Source organism: Pelophylax lessonae (genome assembly GCF_965119305.1).
Source record: "Pelophylax lessonae genome assembly, chromosome: 10".
NCBI classification, from domain to species: domain Eukaryota; kingdom Metazoa; phylum Chordata; class Amphibia; order Anura; family Ranidae; genus Pelophylax; species Pelophylax lessonae.
The window spans coordinates 41,482,940-41,500,874 of NC_138777.1; the positions used below are offsets into that span (position 1 = coordinate 41,482,940).

Here is a 17,935-nt window from a genome sequence, read left to right on the forward strand (position 1 = left end):
CTCTCATACCTAGTGACCCCCATATTCCTCCATGTCACACCCGGGGATCCTGATGTCCCTCCATGTCACACCCAGGGACCCTGATGTTTTTCCATGTCAAACCCTGGTACCCCAATATTCCTCCATGTCATGCTGTCATATCCACTGACCCCAATGTTTCTCCATGTCACACCCAGGGACCCCGTGTTCCTCCATGTCATGCTGTCATACCCAGTGACCCAAATGTTCCTCTATGTCACACCTGGGGATCCTAATGTTCCTCCATGTCACACCTGGGGACCCTAATTTTTCTCTGTGTCACATATGGGGACCCCATTCCCCCATGGCACACCCAGGGACCCCAATTCCTCATGGCTCAACTGGTGACCCCGAACCCCTGTTACACCCGGTGACCCCTATCCCCCATGTAACACCTGGTGACTCTGATTCCCCATGGCACACCTGATGACTCCAATTCCCTTTCATACCAAGGATGCTCCATGTAACACCCAGGGACCCTGATCCCCTGTTCTGAGCACACTCACTGGGCAGTATGAAGAGAGTGGCCCACACTCTGCCCTCCTTCACTGTGATCCTGCTGATTCCTTCTCCCAGGACACTCCTCTCCTGGACCACAGTGCTCACCACAGCTCCTGGTGGAGGGAAAAGCAGCAGTCAGAGAGCTCCATACCCATTTCATCGCCAACCTCCTCAGACCCTTCCAGTGCCTCGTCGCTTCTGCTCCAGTAAAGGTTCAGCCCTCCGGGGCCGTGCTCTGGCTCAGGTTCAGCTCTCCTCAGCTCCCTGCTTAATACCGACCCAGGGAAATTAATGGCTGCCCATCAGCTCAGTGCAGAGAGTCACTTCCTGCCCGGGGTTAAGGCCGCTCAGCTCCAGCCGAAGAGGATCATCATTCAGGCAGCACGCTGGTGGACTCACTTCCTGCCTCTTTGGGGCCCCTAACAGTGGTGGAAAGCCAGGGCCTGGTAGTTCCGCACTGCCCAAGACACCTGGCATCTTCCACTGTCCCTTCTTCCTCCCCCACGGCCACCCCTCCCCTCAGCTCACAAGGATCATTCATGATGGAGAGAGAGTGCAGACTCATGGCTGCGCCCCTAGGTGGCAATGCGCCCTAGGCGGCTGCCTAGTTTGCCTAGTGGAAGCACCGGCCCTGAGTACACGCCATACTTCCACCAGTTGAAATTCGTGGAGCAGGGCATGAACCTGGCGACGCGTGCCTCGTGGCACCGACGAATTACCTGTGGGGGTGTCCAAGGATGGGTCAAGCGGGAGGTCCCCCCCCAGTAGGAGTTTGCCTTCCGCGAAGTCTAGTAGTGATGTTAGGGATTTTCGGAGGAAGACCTTTTGGTGGACATTAGGAGCATAAATTGAGGCGAGGGTAACCCTTACATCCCCCAGGTGTCCTTTTAAAAATAGATATCCACCCTTCGGATCCTCCCGACGATCCAGGAGGGACCAGGGAAGACGATTCGAAATCAGGATAGAGATTTGGTCAAAGAGTTGGCAGCATGGTACGTGCACGGAAAGAATCTGTTCTGGAGGAGGGGAAGGCCCCCTACTTTAAAGTGGGTTTCTTGTATAAAGGCGATATCAGTGCGAAGGCGTCTCAACTCACTCAGCAGCATACGTCTTTTTTCGGGCACATTTAGCCCTCTGGCGTTGAGCGAGGTCACCCGCACGGGATCCATGGGGAGTAGAGATAGGGGGACGGTTGGGGTGAGAGAGAGGAAGCGGAAGAGGAGACAGTGAGGGAGGAGAGGGGAAGAAGGGGAAAACCACAAAGAGAGAGAGGGGGGGGGGGAGAAAGAGGAGGGGGAAGGACCAGCCCCCTAAGTCCCCGAAAAATGTGAAAATGAGCAGGAGAAGAAGAGAGGGAAGGAGGAAAGCGGCAGAAAGGGCTAGGCGTAGTACAAAGCCCCTATCAAAGGCAAGGAGGGGAAATATAAGATGCAAAAGAGGGAAGGGGGGAACGAGAGGAAACAAAGAGAGAGGAGGGGGAAGGTAGGTAAGGATAAGGTGGGAAGAGAGCTAAGAGAGACAAAGAGTAACACCCCGGGATTCTCTCTTAAAGAGACTAAACCTACGACGGAGTGTAGGCCTAGTGGGGGGTAAGACCTAAAAAAAAAAATGACACAGGGGAAGGTGAGCACTGTGGCCAGAGCTCCCCCTGTCCGCAAAACGCAGTAGTCTTAAATAATTAGAAAAAACAAAAGATTAACTGCCATGAACAATATAACAAAACAAAGGCACCGGTGGCAGGATCCCCCATCTGTGGGACACTCCCAATAGGAGGTGAAGGAGGAGGTGTCACCGGGATAAGAGGACCCAAAACCTAAAGCACTATGCATCCTGAGCAACATGAGTATACTAACAGTTCAAGAAGACCCCTGCATAAACCTATTTCCCCAAAGGGAGCAGTCCCCCCTCCCAACAGTGTCACATAATCAATGCCCGTGAGTGAAAGGTTATTACCGACTCTAACCCAGAAAGGTGCGCAAAGTACAATGCCCGGAACTCACCGCTAGCTAGTGTCCCCCCCCCACCGGAATAACACATCTTGCTCTCCGGCCCTGGGTTCCACCTGCTGGTCCGTGATATTCCGCCCCCAACTTTTTTTTGTTACCCATATAAAAGCTTTTGCTAGGAACAACATAATGTACTTTTGCAAAGCAGTCTAAAAATGTAGTAAATACAGATGCATAGGTGTAAAACCTTTACAGGCATAAAGTAAAAAGAACACTTTAGGGAACACATAAGGCCTTCTGCACACTGGGCATTTAGCCCCGGTACATGAGATCCCAATGATTTGGTACAGGTGGAAGGCACACCATTCAGCCTCACTGTTGGTAGCCAGTAAAAGTCTATAGGAGGTTGTAAGCTGCTCGAATCAATGGGGCCCCACTGCAACCATAAGCCAAGCTCTTGCTATGTATTTACTGTGCAGTCTGGCAATATATAAAAGTAGCTGTTTGGCAATTTAAAAAAAAAGTAAAAAAAAAAAAAACACAGGTATCGGGAGGTGGCAGTAGCATCTCCTGAGTGTCTGCCTGCTGCCATATCATTACCACCCGTCCGAAAGAGTGCTTACTGTGTTGGTGACAACTGTTTCACCAGACAGGAAGGGAGTGTGGAAACCTCCAACAGTAACACAGACAAAAATGATTAATACATTTTTTTTAGTGTAGAGTAGAGTAAAGCCAGCCATAGAGGTTTCAAAACCTGAGATTTGAATAGTGTGTGGGCAGGCTAAATGTACCAAGTTGATCGATCAATCAACTTGGGAACAACCAGCCTGCCGGATTCACTTGTGATTATCGCTAGCGGCTCCTATAGCCGCAAGAAATAATCATTGTCTTCTCCCGGTGGGGACGGCTTCCCTCACCCACCACACAACCCACCCCCCCACCCCACCAGACAATTGTTTGGCAGGAGGGATTCCCCTGTCAGCACTGTCTGTGTTGGTATGGGAATCATGCAAATTTCTTACCTGCATCCCGTTGTTTTCTGCAAGTACAAGCTGTGCTGTGTTCTGTATATGGAACAACCACCTTCACTTCCTGCACTTCCTGGGAGTGTAATTACCCCATAGACATCGGTTTCCAGTGGGGGCACAGGAAGTGACATTAACTTTCCCTCACAAGGTGATTAAAGATCTCATAGTTCAATCAATAGTCAAGCCAACTTACTATAAGCAGAGGAGATGACGTAGGGGACGATAGCGATTCCTTTCTTTGATTTTCCCCACTGACAGTTGTCACATATCAATGCACTGCGGCTGGCCTTCAATCTGATGTCATCATTGCTCAAAAAAACAGGGGAATCTGAATGGATAAACAAGAATTTATGTATCACTTTTATCGTTTAGAGGCTAACTACAATGTTTTATTTTTTAATGTATTCTGTGTTTCTTATGCTCAGTATAAAAATATATACATATTTGGGTTGATTTACTAAAGCTGGAGAGTGCAAAATCTGGTGCAGCTGTGCAAAGAAGCTAATCAGGTTCCAGGTTTAATTTTTTAAAGCTTAACTTCCTCCCATCCGCACTATAGCCGAAGTACGGCTGCAGCGCGGACTCACATTTTCGGGAGGCCGTCTTTAAACGACCTCCCAGAAACAGGCTCCCCACGCGCTCCCGCGAGCACGCATCGGGGAAAATCTGTGTCGGCCGTGTCCATTGGACACAGCCAATCACAGATCGTGGTGAATGGCCAATCACAGCGGCCATTCACCACGTGATCGGCCCATGCAATGAGAGATGATCTCATATGTAAACATATGAGATCATCTCTCATCGCCAGCGCTCCTTCCTCATACAGAGACTGCAGTGTGAGGAAGGAGGAGAGCCGATCAGCCATCGGGGACACAGAAGAATGTAATCAGGGCACTGATCACCAGTGCCCTGATTACACAAGGTACACTAAACACACTAACTGCCCACCATCAATGCCCACAGTGCCCGCCATCAGTGCCCCCCATCAGTGCCCACAATCAGTGCCCATAGTGCTGCCAGTCAGTGCCCATCAGTGCTTGCTCATCTAGGCACTGATGAACACTGACTGGCAGCACTATGGGCACTGAGTGTGGGCACTGATGGTGCTGCCCATCAGTGCCGCCCATCAGTGCTCATCAGTGCCACCCGTCAGTGTCAATCAGTGCCACCCGCCAGTGCCCATCAGTGCCACCTTCAGTGCCCATCAATGCCGCCCGTCAGTGCCGCCTCTCAGTGCCCAGCAGTGCCACCTCTCAGTGCCCAGCAGTGCCGCCTATCAGTGCTCATCAGTGCCGCCTATCAGTGCCGCCTATCAGTGCTCATCAGTGCGGCATATTAGTACCTCCTCATCAGTGCCCATAAGTGCCACCTCATCAGTGCCCATCAGTGCAGCCTATCAGTGCCCATCAGTGCCGCCTCATCAGCGCACATCAGTGAAGGAGAAAAATTTATTTATTTTCAAAATTTACTCGCAGAAAATAAGAAAAACTTTTTTTTTTTCAAAATTTTCTGTCTTTTTTCTTTTTTTTTGTAAAAAATAAAAAAAACAGAGATGATTAAATATAAATACCACCAAACGAAAGCTCTATTTGTTTGAAAAGAATGATAAAAATTTCATATGGGTACAGTGTAGCATGACCGCGCAATTGTCATTCAAAGTGTGAGAGCGCTGAAAGCTAAAAATTGGTCTGGATGGGAAGGGGGTTTAAGTGCACAGAAGGCAAGTGGTTAATTAAACAAGCTGAATTTAGAAGCTGATTGGCTACCATGTACAGCTGCACCAGATTTGTCACTCTCCAATTCTAGTAAATCCACCCCATTAAATGATTCCCATTATAAACAGGTTAATATAAAATACCGAGGGCCAGTTCACACCATAGAAACGCAGTCTAGATGCATTCCAGGTGCTTTTCTGCATGCGTGCTTTGTGTTGCGTTTTTGATGCAGTCCAGTGCATTTTTTCCCCCTTCTTTTTTCCTAACCTTTAATAAGGACATGTGTGTTCCAGTGCATTTTTTGGTTCATTTAGGTGCGTTCCAGTGCATTTTTGATGCGTTGTACAGTGTTCCAGTACGATCCAATGCAGCAAAAATGCAACATGTTCTACTTTTTTTCTGGAACTGGAATGCACTGGAACTACAAGCACTGGTGTGAACTTTGGCATCGGAGACCATATAACCTACTTTCCATGCGTTTTCGATGCAGAAAAAGAACGCAATGGACTGCATGTGGTATGAACTGGTCCTTAATGTGAATAGATAATATTTAACACTTGCAGCCGATAGGTTGACATCTATGCAAGCTTAATTCTTTGTGAAGGCTTTTTATGGTGCTATATGTTGCAAATTGTATATATTTATGAGATACATACACACAAACACACACATGTGTGGAAGCTGCCAAGGTATGAGTAAGCACTTGAGCAAGGGGGGTTTAGCATAGGATAAATTAGGGGGCTAGGGAGGAAGTGGGAAATTTTAGGGCAAATTCAGGAATTTGTCCTTTAAGGCAGGACTCAAAATTTCAAGTAAATTTCAAATAAAATAAGGATAAAATATCATTGGCTATTATAATCACTGCACACATCATTGCTGCCTACGTCACTAGCCTGTGAGCCAATAGGGGGCGAGCGCGCACCGCCGGAGGCGCGCTCCCGCCCCCGCTCGTTCACGGACACCTCCGCGCAAGGGACCGGCGGACCCGATGTCCGCCGGTCACTCGCGATCGTCAGTTACAGAGGGAGAAAGGCAGGCGGCTAATGTAAACAAAGCCGCCTGTCATTCTCCCTTGTGCAACAGCAGAGATCAAACGGTCCTGCTATGTAGGACCGTAGATCTCTGCTTTTACATGAACAGCCTCATCCCTGCACAGTTAGAAACACGCCCCTAGGGACACACTTAACCCCTCCTTCTCCAATAAAGTTAACCCCTTCCCTGCCAGTGTCATTTTTACAGTAACAGTGCATATGTATAGCACTGATTACTGTAGTAATGTCACTGGTACCCCCAAAAGTGTCAAAAATGTCAGTCAAGGGTCCGATCTGTCCGCCGCAAGATTTTTTACATTTTTTGGGGGGGGAATTTCATATACAAAGATGTGAAAAATAGTGTTATTTTTTCAAAATTTATGCTCTTTTTTTGTTTATAGCGCATGATCAAAAATTCGCAAAGGTGATCAAATACCACCAAAAGAAAGCTCTGTTTGTGGGAAAAAAGGACGTCAAATTTGTTTAGGTACAGCGTCGCACGACCGCGCAATTGTCCGTTAAAGTCACGCAGTGCCGAATTGCAAAATAGGGGCTGGTCAGGAAGGGGGTAAAATCTTCCGGGGCTTAAGTGGTTAAGTAAAAATGTTAAAGCTATATTAAATATAGCATTAAAAAATAAAACCAATGAATGACACATTCACTGATTTAGGATGCAGAGAGACTTACAGCGGAGCCCAACACTAGACAGGGGAGCAGGCGCTGCCAAAGTTAACTTTTCCTATTACCAAGCTGGTGATCGGTTGCTAGGCGGTCTGAGCAACCCATCCCCAGCTTGTTAACAGGAAAAGTAAACTTTGGCAGCTCCCGCCCAACCCCCCCTCCCTGCCCCCTCTCCATCTACTTCTTTGCCGACTCCCGCTGTATGCCAGGATCTACTAAGAGAATGAGAGGGGGTGGATGGAGGTTGAGAGGAGAATTGGCTCCCGTTCATCCCTGCCTGCCACCCCCCCCCCCCAATCTTCCCTCTCCCCCTCTCCCTTTTGCCTCCACACTCGCCCTCAGCTTATTTCAACTCGCCTAATGCAAGCAGGGGTCAAAATTTTGCGGGCTGCAATAAGGTAACACATCAACTGCAGCGCTATCATTCTTCCTACTGTGCAAATGAATCAGTCCTATGCAGTGATGAGTTAAGACATAGACATTAGCCAACAGTTGAATATTTGTATGGAAAAGAGATTAGAAAGTATCCTTGACATTACCTTTATTTGCTTGTGTTATTTGATCAGAAATGGTCCAGTCATCGTTATGGAAGGTAGTTTCCTCAGCATCTGCTAAAGGAAAAAAAAAGTTTTATTTTTCCTAACAATAGCTTTTCTCTTATGTCTGTGGGTATATTTAACATATGAGGGCAAAAACATTCATCCGTATAACACACCAAACACAGATTAAAAAAATGTGATTGAAAGTGAGCCAAAGACAAGCTTATATGGCCGGTAAAGTTTGGGGCTGTTAAAGTGAACCTGTGCCCAGAACATGCAAACTAAAGTATTCACATAGCCCAAACAAGCAGTAAAAGTATTAGAAAAAAAAACACCCAACTCTGTATCTATAAGCATTTTGGAGAAATTAATTTTCAAAATTCAGTATACAGGAATTGAAAATGTTAGCCCTTACTCTATTACAATTACAGGAAGTTCTGGTCTCAGCTGTTAAATGGAGAAGGCAGCAGTCAATGAACCAGCACAGATTGGAAAGCACAGCTGTCTGTAGGTAGTGTAACTAGGAGGGTGACCCCATTTCTGCAGAAATGGGAGCTATTAAAGAAGGCCCAAGAGAGAGCAGAATCTGACAAGATCAATAGGTATTAAAAAAAAAAAAAACACCACTACATTTTTTTAGATAAAAAGGGACAATTTATATAATTTTAGCATTTGGATAAATATTTACAATGTAAACATATACTTTAAGTATGATGCCAATGCCTTACTTTTTCTTTGGGGGGTTGGGGGGGGGACAGGACTAACAGGAGGAAAACATACTGTACATTCTTAAACCCAGGACCATAGCTTTGTAAGTGCAAACTAAACACTGCCCTACTCAAGTAAACCTTTTTTTCCAGTATAATGGTATACAGGCTTTGGCTGCATCTAACAAATGGAGGATAATAGATCTCTCATAATCTCTAATCGGTATCTCGGAGACGTGGAGGAGGAGGAGAGCCGGATCCTCCTCAATCTTGAAATTTGTAAAAGTCTGAATTATAGCACCTACTCCCGACCAAAAAGGCCTTATCTCTGCGCAGGTCCAAAAGATATGGAAGAGTGTACCCACAAGAGACAGATAGATGCTGGAGATGCGGGAAGGAGAAAGTAAAACTTTTTAAAGCGGTTGTATCCCGCTTTTTGACACTTTTACCTACAGGTAAGCCTATAATAAGGCTTACCTGTAGGTACAAATAATATCTCCTAAACCGGCACGGTTTAGGAGATATTTACAGTGCATGCAGCCGCTTGCGTGAGCGGCGCATGCGCTCTGAAGGTCCGGGGGGACCTTCAATTAACTTGCCGGGAGCTTGCCGGAAAAATCACTCCCGCGCGCATGCGCGGGAGTGACGTCATCGCGGCTCCGGCCAATCAGCGCGCTGGAGCCGTCTCTTTCGGCCAATCAGCGCGCCGGAGCCGCCGAACCCGGAAGAGACGACGAGGGATCATGGCAGCGCCCGCATCGATGTCCGGGGGTCCGTGTCGGGGCTTCGTTTTAAGGTAAGTTAAACATAATGGGCTAGTATGCGATGCATACTAGCTCATTATGCCTTTGTCTTGCAGGTTTTTTTTTTTTTTTTTAATAGGGTTTACAACCGCTTTAATATATTTTCTGTATTAATATTATTATTATATTTGCTTCCAGAACAGAGTTTTTAAAATAAATGCATAAATTCAGTAAGAGTATTATAATATGATATATTTTAATACTTACCAAAGCTCTTACCCGGCTGGACAGTCTGTAAGAAAATCATATGCATTAGTGTGGACAATGCACCTAAGATGGAAACAAAAACTAATGGTCGCCACACGTGCAACAATATGAATTAAAACAATCACGCAAACAAGAGACCCTCTATTCAATCTAGTGAGCTCTTGATCAATTTAGACTCTGCCAAGTCAAATCACCATGATGCAATTTTGTTTAACGTTTCCGATTGAACAAATATCTGCATGAGAACTAATCCACACAACACAATGTCATTTAGACATACTAAAATTGTGCAATATGAGGATCTACCTAAAGTAGTGAATTTGTTTATATGCATCCAAGCAGACTACACAGTAGTTAGTAGATATATAGGAGCATGTACAGTTAGAATGGAATGCAAACCATTGTGTGACTCTTACCGGAATCGGCACTGTCAGTCCCAGGAACCACAATGAAGCAGAGGTAAGGAGGATTAAAGTACGGGGTGCCATGTCTTCTTTTAGTCTCAGTCACTAGAGGTAAGAGAACAGACCATAGGGTGAGGCTGGTTTATAAACATATAGAAGGACTGAGGCTATCCAATAAGAACATGGTATTTCGTTTGTAAATTCCACCCTTTGTTCCACCCTAGAGCCATGATAAGGGAAGAGTGCCAGAGGCAAGGATCAGTATTGTAGTATTGGGATTCTGCATTAGCATTTTTTTAACCACTTAAGCCCCGGAAGATTTTAGCCCCTTCCTGACCAGGGGGTATTTTGCGATTCGGCACTGTGTGACTTAAACGGACAAATGCGCGGTCGTGCGACGCTGTACCCAAATGAAATTGATGTCCTTTTTTTCCCCACAAACAGAGCTTTCTTTTGGTGGTATTTGATCACCTGTGCGATTTTTTGATCATGCGCTATAAACAAAAAAAGAGCGACAATTATGCAAAAATAACAATATTTTTCACATTTGTTTATATGAAATTCCCCCCAAAAAAATGTAAAAATAAAAATTTTTTAACATTTTAGGCCAATTTGTTTTCTGCTACATATGTTTGTTAAAAAAAAAAAATCGCAAAAAGCGTATTTTGATTGGTTTGCACAAAAGTTATTGCGTTTACTAACTAAGGGAAAGATTTTTGTCATTTTTATTGTTTTTTTTTTAACGAGTAATGGCGGCGATCTGCGTTTTTTTTTGCGGGACTGCGACATTGCGGCAGACAGATCGGACCCTTGACTGACATTTTTGACACTTTTGGGGGTACCAATGACATTACTACAGTAATCAGTGCTATACATATGCACTGTTATTTTTTCTTCCTTTCAAAAAACGGAACTGAAGCAAAAACGGATGTCAGTGGTGTCATCCGCAGACATCCGTATTTACATAGACATGCATTATGTCAGTTTTTCATCCGCAAACGGATGGGATGAAAAACGGACATACGGACCGGATGACACAAGTGTCATCCGTGTCCGTTACAAAAAAAAAAAAAAGGACCTGATCGGGCAAAAAAAAAGGAACGCCCGTGTGAAAGAGCCCTTACTGTAAAAATGACACTGGCAGGGTCCCTAGGGGCATGCTTCTAACTGTGATTGGATGTGGCTTGTGATGTAACAGCAGAGATCTACGGTTCTACATAGCAGGACCGTATGATCTGTGCTGTTACACAGGGGAGAATGACAGGCGGCTTTGTTTACATTAGCCGCCTGCCTTTCTCCCGGCATAACCGACGATCGTGAGTGACCGGCAGACATCGAGTCCGCCGCTCACACGCGCGAGGGGGTCTGTGAGCGAGCGGGAGCAGGAGCGTGACTCCAGTGGCGCGCGCTCCCTCCCTAGAGCCTCACAGGCTAGCGACATAGTACTACGTCACTTTGCCTGTGAGGGGCTGACTGCCGACGTAAATCGTCGGCAAGTGGTTAAGGAGAGAGAAATTAGACAAAAATGTATTATAAATGCTGCCGATACCCATCAAAGCAAAATCATTAGGACATTTATTGGTTATACAAAATAAAAGAAAATAATAATATATGAATTTTTAATATTATAATATTTATATATATATATATATATATATCGTAAAACTTTTTTAAAATTATATTTCCAAATAACAAATGTTATATTTCAAAAATAATATTCAATTGCAGCGCTAAAAACTAAAATATAATTATAAATAACCAGATAATAAGATCTGGCATGAAACCTTAAAATCCAGCATAAGTTTCTTAATCCTTGGAATGCAGAGAAGTCACTTATGAAGACATCCCAAAAATAGCTAGGTTCAGTAAAAGTACCGTAACCCTCTCCTGAAAAAAGGGGGGAGAGAAGGGGGCTTGTAAAGTTCATGGATGTTCCTTCCACAAAGTGATACATGGAAATAGGAGTGACAATGTAAAAACATCATGGTGCAGTATGTCATTAAACCATTGCACAGCAGACAGGGGAGGAGCGCCGGTGATGGTTAACACAAACTTGTAGTGCTTCACTCCTTCGCTCCACATGCAATGCAAATTTACCAGATGCTAGCTTGTAAAAGGTCAATCATCCACACACTGGCATTCCATAAATGGTGTCTCCACCCCAGGGTTCCCAGCCTCAGTATGGTAGAAAGGACAAGTTTTCACTCTTTCTGTATAACATCCAGATACAGTGCCTTGCAAAAGTATTTGGCCCCCTTGAACTTTTCGACCTTTTGCCACATTTCAGGCTTCACACATAAAGATATAAAACTGTAATTTTTTGTGAAGAATCAACAACAAGTGGGACACAATCATGAAGTGGAACGAAATTTATTGGATATTTCAAACTTTTTTAACAAATAAAAAACTGAAAAATTGGGCGTGCAAAATTATTCAGCCCCCTTAAGTTAATACTTTGTAGCGCCACCTTTTGCTGCGATTACAGCTGTAAGTCGCTTGGGGTATGTCTCTATCAGTTTTGCACATCGAGAGAGAGTTTTTGCCCATTTCTCCTTGCAAAACAGCTCGAGCTCAGTGAGGTTCGATGGAGAGCGTTTGTGAACAGCGGTTTTCAGTTCTTTCCACAGATTCTCGATTGGATTCAGGTCTGGACTTTGACTTGGCCATTCTAACACCTGGATATGTTTATTTGTGAACTATTCCATCGTAGATTTTGCTCTATGTTTTGGATCATTGCTTTGTTGGAAGACAAATCTCCGTCCCAGTCTCAGGTCTTTTGCAGACTCTATCAGGTTTTCTTCCAGAATGGTCCTGTATTTGGCTCCATCCATCTTCCCATCAATTTTAACCATCTTCCCTGTCCCTGCTGAAGAAAAGCAGGCCCAAACCATGATGCTGCCACCACCATGTTTGACAGTGGGGATGGTGTGTTCAGGGTGATGAGCTGTGTTGCTTTTACGCCAAACATAACGTTTTGCATTGTTGCCAAAAAGTTAGATTTTGGTTTCATCTGACCAGAGCACCTTCTTCCACATGTTTGGTGTGTCTCCCAGGTGGCTTGTGGCAAACTTTAAACAACACTTTTTATGGATATCTTTAAGAAACGGCTTTCTTCTTGCCACTCTTCCATAAAGGCCAGATTTGGGCAGTATACGACTGAATGTTGTCCTATGGACAGAGTCTCCCACCTCAGCTGTAGATCTCTACAGTCCATCCAGAGTGATCATGGGCCTCTTGGCTGCATCTCTGTTCAGTCTTCTCCTTGTATGAGCTGAAAGTTTAGGGGGACGGCCAGGTCTTCGTAGATTTGCAGTGGTCTGATACTCCTTCCATTTCAATATTATCGCTTGCACAGTGCTCCTTGGGATGTTTAAAGCTTGGGAAATCTTTTTGTAATCAAATCCAGCTTTAAACTTCTCCACAACAGTATCTTGGACCTGCCTGGTGTGTTCCTTATGCTCTCTGCGCTTTAAACGGACCTCTGAGACTATCACAGTGCAGGTGCATTTATACGGAGACTTGATTACACACAGGTGGATTCTATTTATCATCATTAGTCATTTAGGTCAACATTGGATCATTCAGAGATCCTCACTGAACTTCTGGAGAGAGTTTGCTGCACTGAAAGTAAAAGGGCTGAATAATTTTGAACGCCCAGTTTTTCAGTTTTTTATTTGTTAACAAAGTTTGAAATATCCAATAAATTTTGTTCCACTTCATGATTGTGTCCCACTTGTTGTTGATTCTTCACACAAAATTACAGTTTTATATCTCTATGTTTGAAGCCTGAAATGTGGCAAAAGGTCGAAAAGTTCAAGGGGGCCGAATACTTTCGCAAGGCACTGTAGATTAGGCAGGGTTCTCAGCCTCATTCAGGTAGAAGGGATAGGTTCACACTCTCTCCTCTCTCTATAACATCCAGATGGACCAGTGTGTAATAAAAGGTATCATTTATTAAAATAACCATCAATATAAAAACAAAAGCAAATAAAGCCACTCACATTTGGAATGCCACCACGAGCCGCAATCGGCCGCGGCGGCGTGACGTCACGTGAGCATCTCCGCCCAACGCATTTCCAGCCAATGCTCGTCCTCAGGGGCCAGGGTTAAAACTGGGGTCAGGGATTAGGTGGGTTTAACTTTTAGGATTAAAGTTTACCTGTCAGAGTGACAATGCCGACACATCGTACTATCTATGAAGAAGCAGCTTTTTCAACCTGGGACTGGAAGTGTGTTAGGACTACAGAACATCATCTCCTCTACTCATCTTTATAACATAAGAGGGAGGTGTTCTGTGCTTAAATCTCTAAATTCCTGGCAGGGTGGACAGGTATTTTTTGCACTTATTGAACAGCTTCTAATGGCATATACAGTGGGGAAAATAATTATTTGATCTCCTGCAGATTTTGTAAGTTTGTCCACTTACAAAGGAATGAAGGGTCTATCATTTTTATCATAGGTTTTAAAATTTTAAATGAGAGAGACAGAATAACAACCAAAAATCCAGAAAAAAACACAAAACAAATGTTATAAATTGAGTTGCAGTTCAGTGAGTAAAATAAGTATTTGATCCCCAAGCAAAACATGACTTAGTACTTAGTGGAGAAATCCTTGTTGGCAAGCACAGAGATGAGATGTTTCTTGTAGTTGGCGACCGGGTTCTCAGGAGGGATTTTGGTCCACTCTTTTTTACAGATCTTCTGTAAATCCTTAAGATTTCGGCTCCCTCCATATATTTTCTATAGGATTAAGGTCTGTAGACTGGCTAGGGCACTCCATTACCTTAATGTGCTTCTTCTTGAGCCACTACTTGGTTGCCTTGGCAGAATGTTTTGGGTCATTGTCATGCTGAAAGACCCATCCATGACCCATCTTGTTCTGGCTGAGGGAAGAAGGTTCTCATCCAAGATTTTACAATACATGGCTCTGTCCATTGGCCCCTCAATGTGGCAAAGTCGGCCTGTACCTTTAGCAGAGAAACAGCCCCAAAGCATAATGTTTCCATCTCCATGCTCGAATGTAGGGATGGTGTTCTTAGGGTCATAGTCAGCTTTACCAGATTTTGCACTCTCCAGTTTTAGTAAATCAACCAGTATGCATAACAGTGCAAATCAAATATCAATGTAGTCAAATATCTAATGTACAGTAAAACCTTGGATTGCGAGCATAATTCATTCTGGAAACATGCTTGTAATCCAAAGCACTCTTATATCAAAGTGAATTTCCCCATAAGAAATAATGGAAACTCAGATGATTCGTTCCACAACCATTTATTTCTAAGTTTATAGTCACTATAAAAAGATTATATCAATGTGATAGGTTGTGTAACCATAAAATGTCCATCCACAAGGGAAGTAGAAGCAAAATCCAGCATGAGCTACAGTGTATAAAAGAGAAGAGAGGCGCCTCTAAGTGTAGCAATATGGTTACATTTAATGAAGGTTCAACATTTAGCAACTCACATGGTTGATGATTAAAACAGGCACATCTAAGTATGCAGGCATCCGGGTAAAGCTGTCCACATAGACCATTCTCTGCATCGCCGGCTCTCACCGCCGTCAGTCTGCAATCATGACCATGAAGACTACCAAGCAGTAGAGCAATCTGAAATTAAGGCTTGGGGTACAGCATGGAAGGGATGATGCTGTTGGCGGTGTGGAGGATGGTCTATGTAGACAGCTTTACCCCGGATGCCTGCATACTTAGATGTGCCTGGTTTAATCATCAACCATGTGAGTTGCTAAATGTTGAACCTTCGTTAAATGTAACCATATTGCAGGGCCGTCTTTTCCACTGGGCATACCCGGCGGTTGCCCGGGGGCCCCACTTGCCCAGGAGCCCCACATGGATCGATGGATTGGTGGCATGTCCTCCCACTCCCTGGTGGTCTAGGGCCCCCCGTTCCGTTGTCCGCCGGCCCGCCCGGGCCCCCCCCCCTTATTGATTCCTCCCCTCCCTCCGGAGTCCGGCGGCGGCCGTGGGTGGCTCGAGTCTGCACTGCACACACTGGTTGCTAAGGCCAGCCCGATTGGCATCTAGCAACCAGTGACGTGAGCAGCAGAGCAGACCCAGGATGCACAGCGCCGGATGCACAAATATATATATCCCAGATGATCATATATCCTGAAATTACTTGTAAGGCCCTTTTACCCAATCGGTCTGCCCGTCAAATTTTTAGGCAGACCTGAACAGACCATCTATTGGCCTCTATGGATTGGCGGTTGTCAACGGACACACTCGTTGACATCTGATCTGATCCTATCTGCTAAAATCAGACAGATGGATGATCCGTTCCCCATCCATCTGGAGGATCAGATTGGATGACAGTCGGATGGAAACAGATAGGTAGTCCGCTTCCATCTGACTGCTCATAGAGGAAAGCGGGCTATGTCCGTGTCTGCTCTGTCAGGATCAGCAGACAGATTCACCGCTGAGCAGCTGCATCCATTGGCCGTGGCCACCTATCTGAAAGGGGCCTGAAGCTCAAACAAAACAGAAGCACTTCAAGCATAATGGACCCAGAGAAGAAAGGAGGTGCTAAATACCCTATCTAGATCTTTAGTTATCACTAGAGGTGTCCCCAGAAAGAGGAAGGAGGTCCTCATTCCTCTATATAGATCTTTAGTGAGATCTCAGTTGGAATACGGTGTCCAGTTCTAGAGACCTCACTTACAAAAAGATATTGGTAAGATAGGACGAATCCAGAGATGGGCAACAAAAATGGTGACAGGTCTGAGAGATAAAAAATATCAGGAGAGACTTCAGGAGACAGTCAGGAACTTAATATGTACAGTCTGGAGGAAAGAATGGAAAGGGGAAACATGACTAATACTTTTATTTACATCAAGAGGTTAAATAAGGTTCAGGAGTGCAGCATTTTAACCACTTGCCGTGTGCTTATGTTGATAGTACTGCGGCAAAGTGGTCTGTTATCGTCTGACGACGTAGATCTACGTCATCAGACACTCCCCTTTCTCGGCGGCGCGCGTTCGCCGCCGGAGTTTTGCTCCCGCTGTATTCAGTCACAGCGGGAGTCGGGCCAGGGGAGGAGCGGCGGCGATCGCCGCTGCTCTTCCCCGATCGTCGGGGATCTAGTGTGGAGATCCGCCTGCTTGTGTAAACACAAGCGGGCGGATCTCCTAAGTGACAGGCAGGGTCAGATTGCAGGGTTCAGCATAGCTGAACCCTGGATCTGTCCTTGTGTCACTCAGTCACCTCCCCCCACACATGTCAGTAAGCACCAGGCATACATTAACCCCTCCCTCTCCAATAAAATTAACCCCTTCCCTGCCAGTGTCATTTTTACAGTAACAGTGCATATGTATAGCACTGATTACTGCAGTAATGTCACTGGTACCCCCAAAAATGTCAGTCAAGGGTCCGATCTGTCCGCCGCAATGTCGCAGTCCCGCAAAAAAAATCGCAGATCGCCGCCATTACTCGTTAAAAAAAAAAACACCAAAAATGACAGAAATCTTTCCCTTAGTTAGTAAACGCAATAACTTTTGCGCAAACCAATCAAAATACACTTATTGTGAATATTTTTTACCAAACATAGGTAGCAGAAAACAAATTGGCCAAAAATTAAAAAAATTTGATTTTTACATTTTTTTGGGGGGAATTTCATATAAAAAAATGTAAAAAATATTGTTGTTTTTTCAAAATTTACGCTTTTTTTTGTTTATAGCGCAAAAAGTAAAAATCGCACAGGTGATCAAATACCACCAAAAGAAAGCTCTGTTTGTGGGAAAAAAAAGGACATACATTTAGTTTGGGTACAGCGTCGCACGACCGCGCAATCGTCAGTTAAAGTCGCACAGCGCCGAATCGCAAAAAGTGGCCTGGACGTAAGACAGCAAAATCCTCCGGTGGTAAAGTGGTTAAATATGAAGCCAAGATCAAGAACACGGAGACATGACCTCAAACTAGCAGGAAGTAAGTCCAAATCTAATCTTAGAAAGTATTTTTTTACTGAAAGAGATGGAACCCCAGATACATCATTCAAAAACCAGACTGTCCAGGTGAAACCTGTACAGGTGGCAACCATAATGTAGTCAGTGACCAGACATATCACAAACAAGAAATCATTCAGATATAAAGACAGTAAAGAGATGACACCCATAGCGCAGTTGAAGAGCGACCTGATGCTAAACGTGGTGTACTACTCGTCAAGCAAGATAGTAAACAAAACATTTGTTTGATAAGGTACATAAAGTAATGGTCAACAACCTTGCACAATGAACCATCTCGGCTATTCTCTGAAAGGTATTGTATCTACAACAGCCATGTTTTATCAAACTTAGCTTGATTATTAGGGAGGGTGCATGTCAGCCTATTATTAATCATGTTTCATTT

The 17,935-nt window shown here is 44.7% G+C and overlaps 1 protein-coding gene and 1 long non-coding RNA gene across 2 annotated transcripts in view; both read right to left on the reverse strand.

The window, feature by feature from the left end:
• LOC309565207 overlaps positions 1-17,935 on the reverse strand; it is a 1,884,446-nt gene that overhangs the window by 596,751 nt on the left and 1,269,760 nt on the right. The gene's annotated exons all lie outside the window — the stretch shown is intronic.
• The window catches only part of LOC309565509 (bone morphogenetic protein 1 homolog), a gene marked incomplete at both ends in the record, with an annotated part of 106,957 nt that overhangs the window by 782 nt on the left and 88,240 nt on the right, over positions 1-17,935 (reverse strand). The window contains one exon of the mRNA XM_082270479.1: positions 3,687-3,821. Coding sequence (XP_082126605.1) covers positions 3,687-3,821 — 135 coding nt within the window. The remainder of the gene's footprint in view (positions 1-3,686; positions 3,822-17,935) is intronic.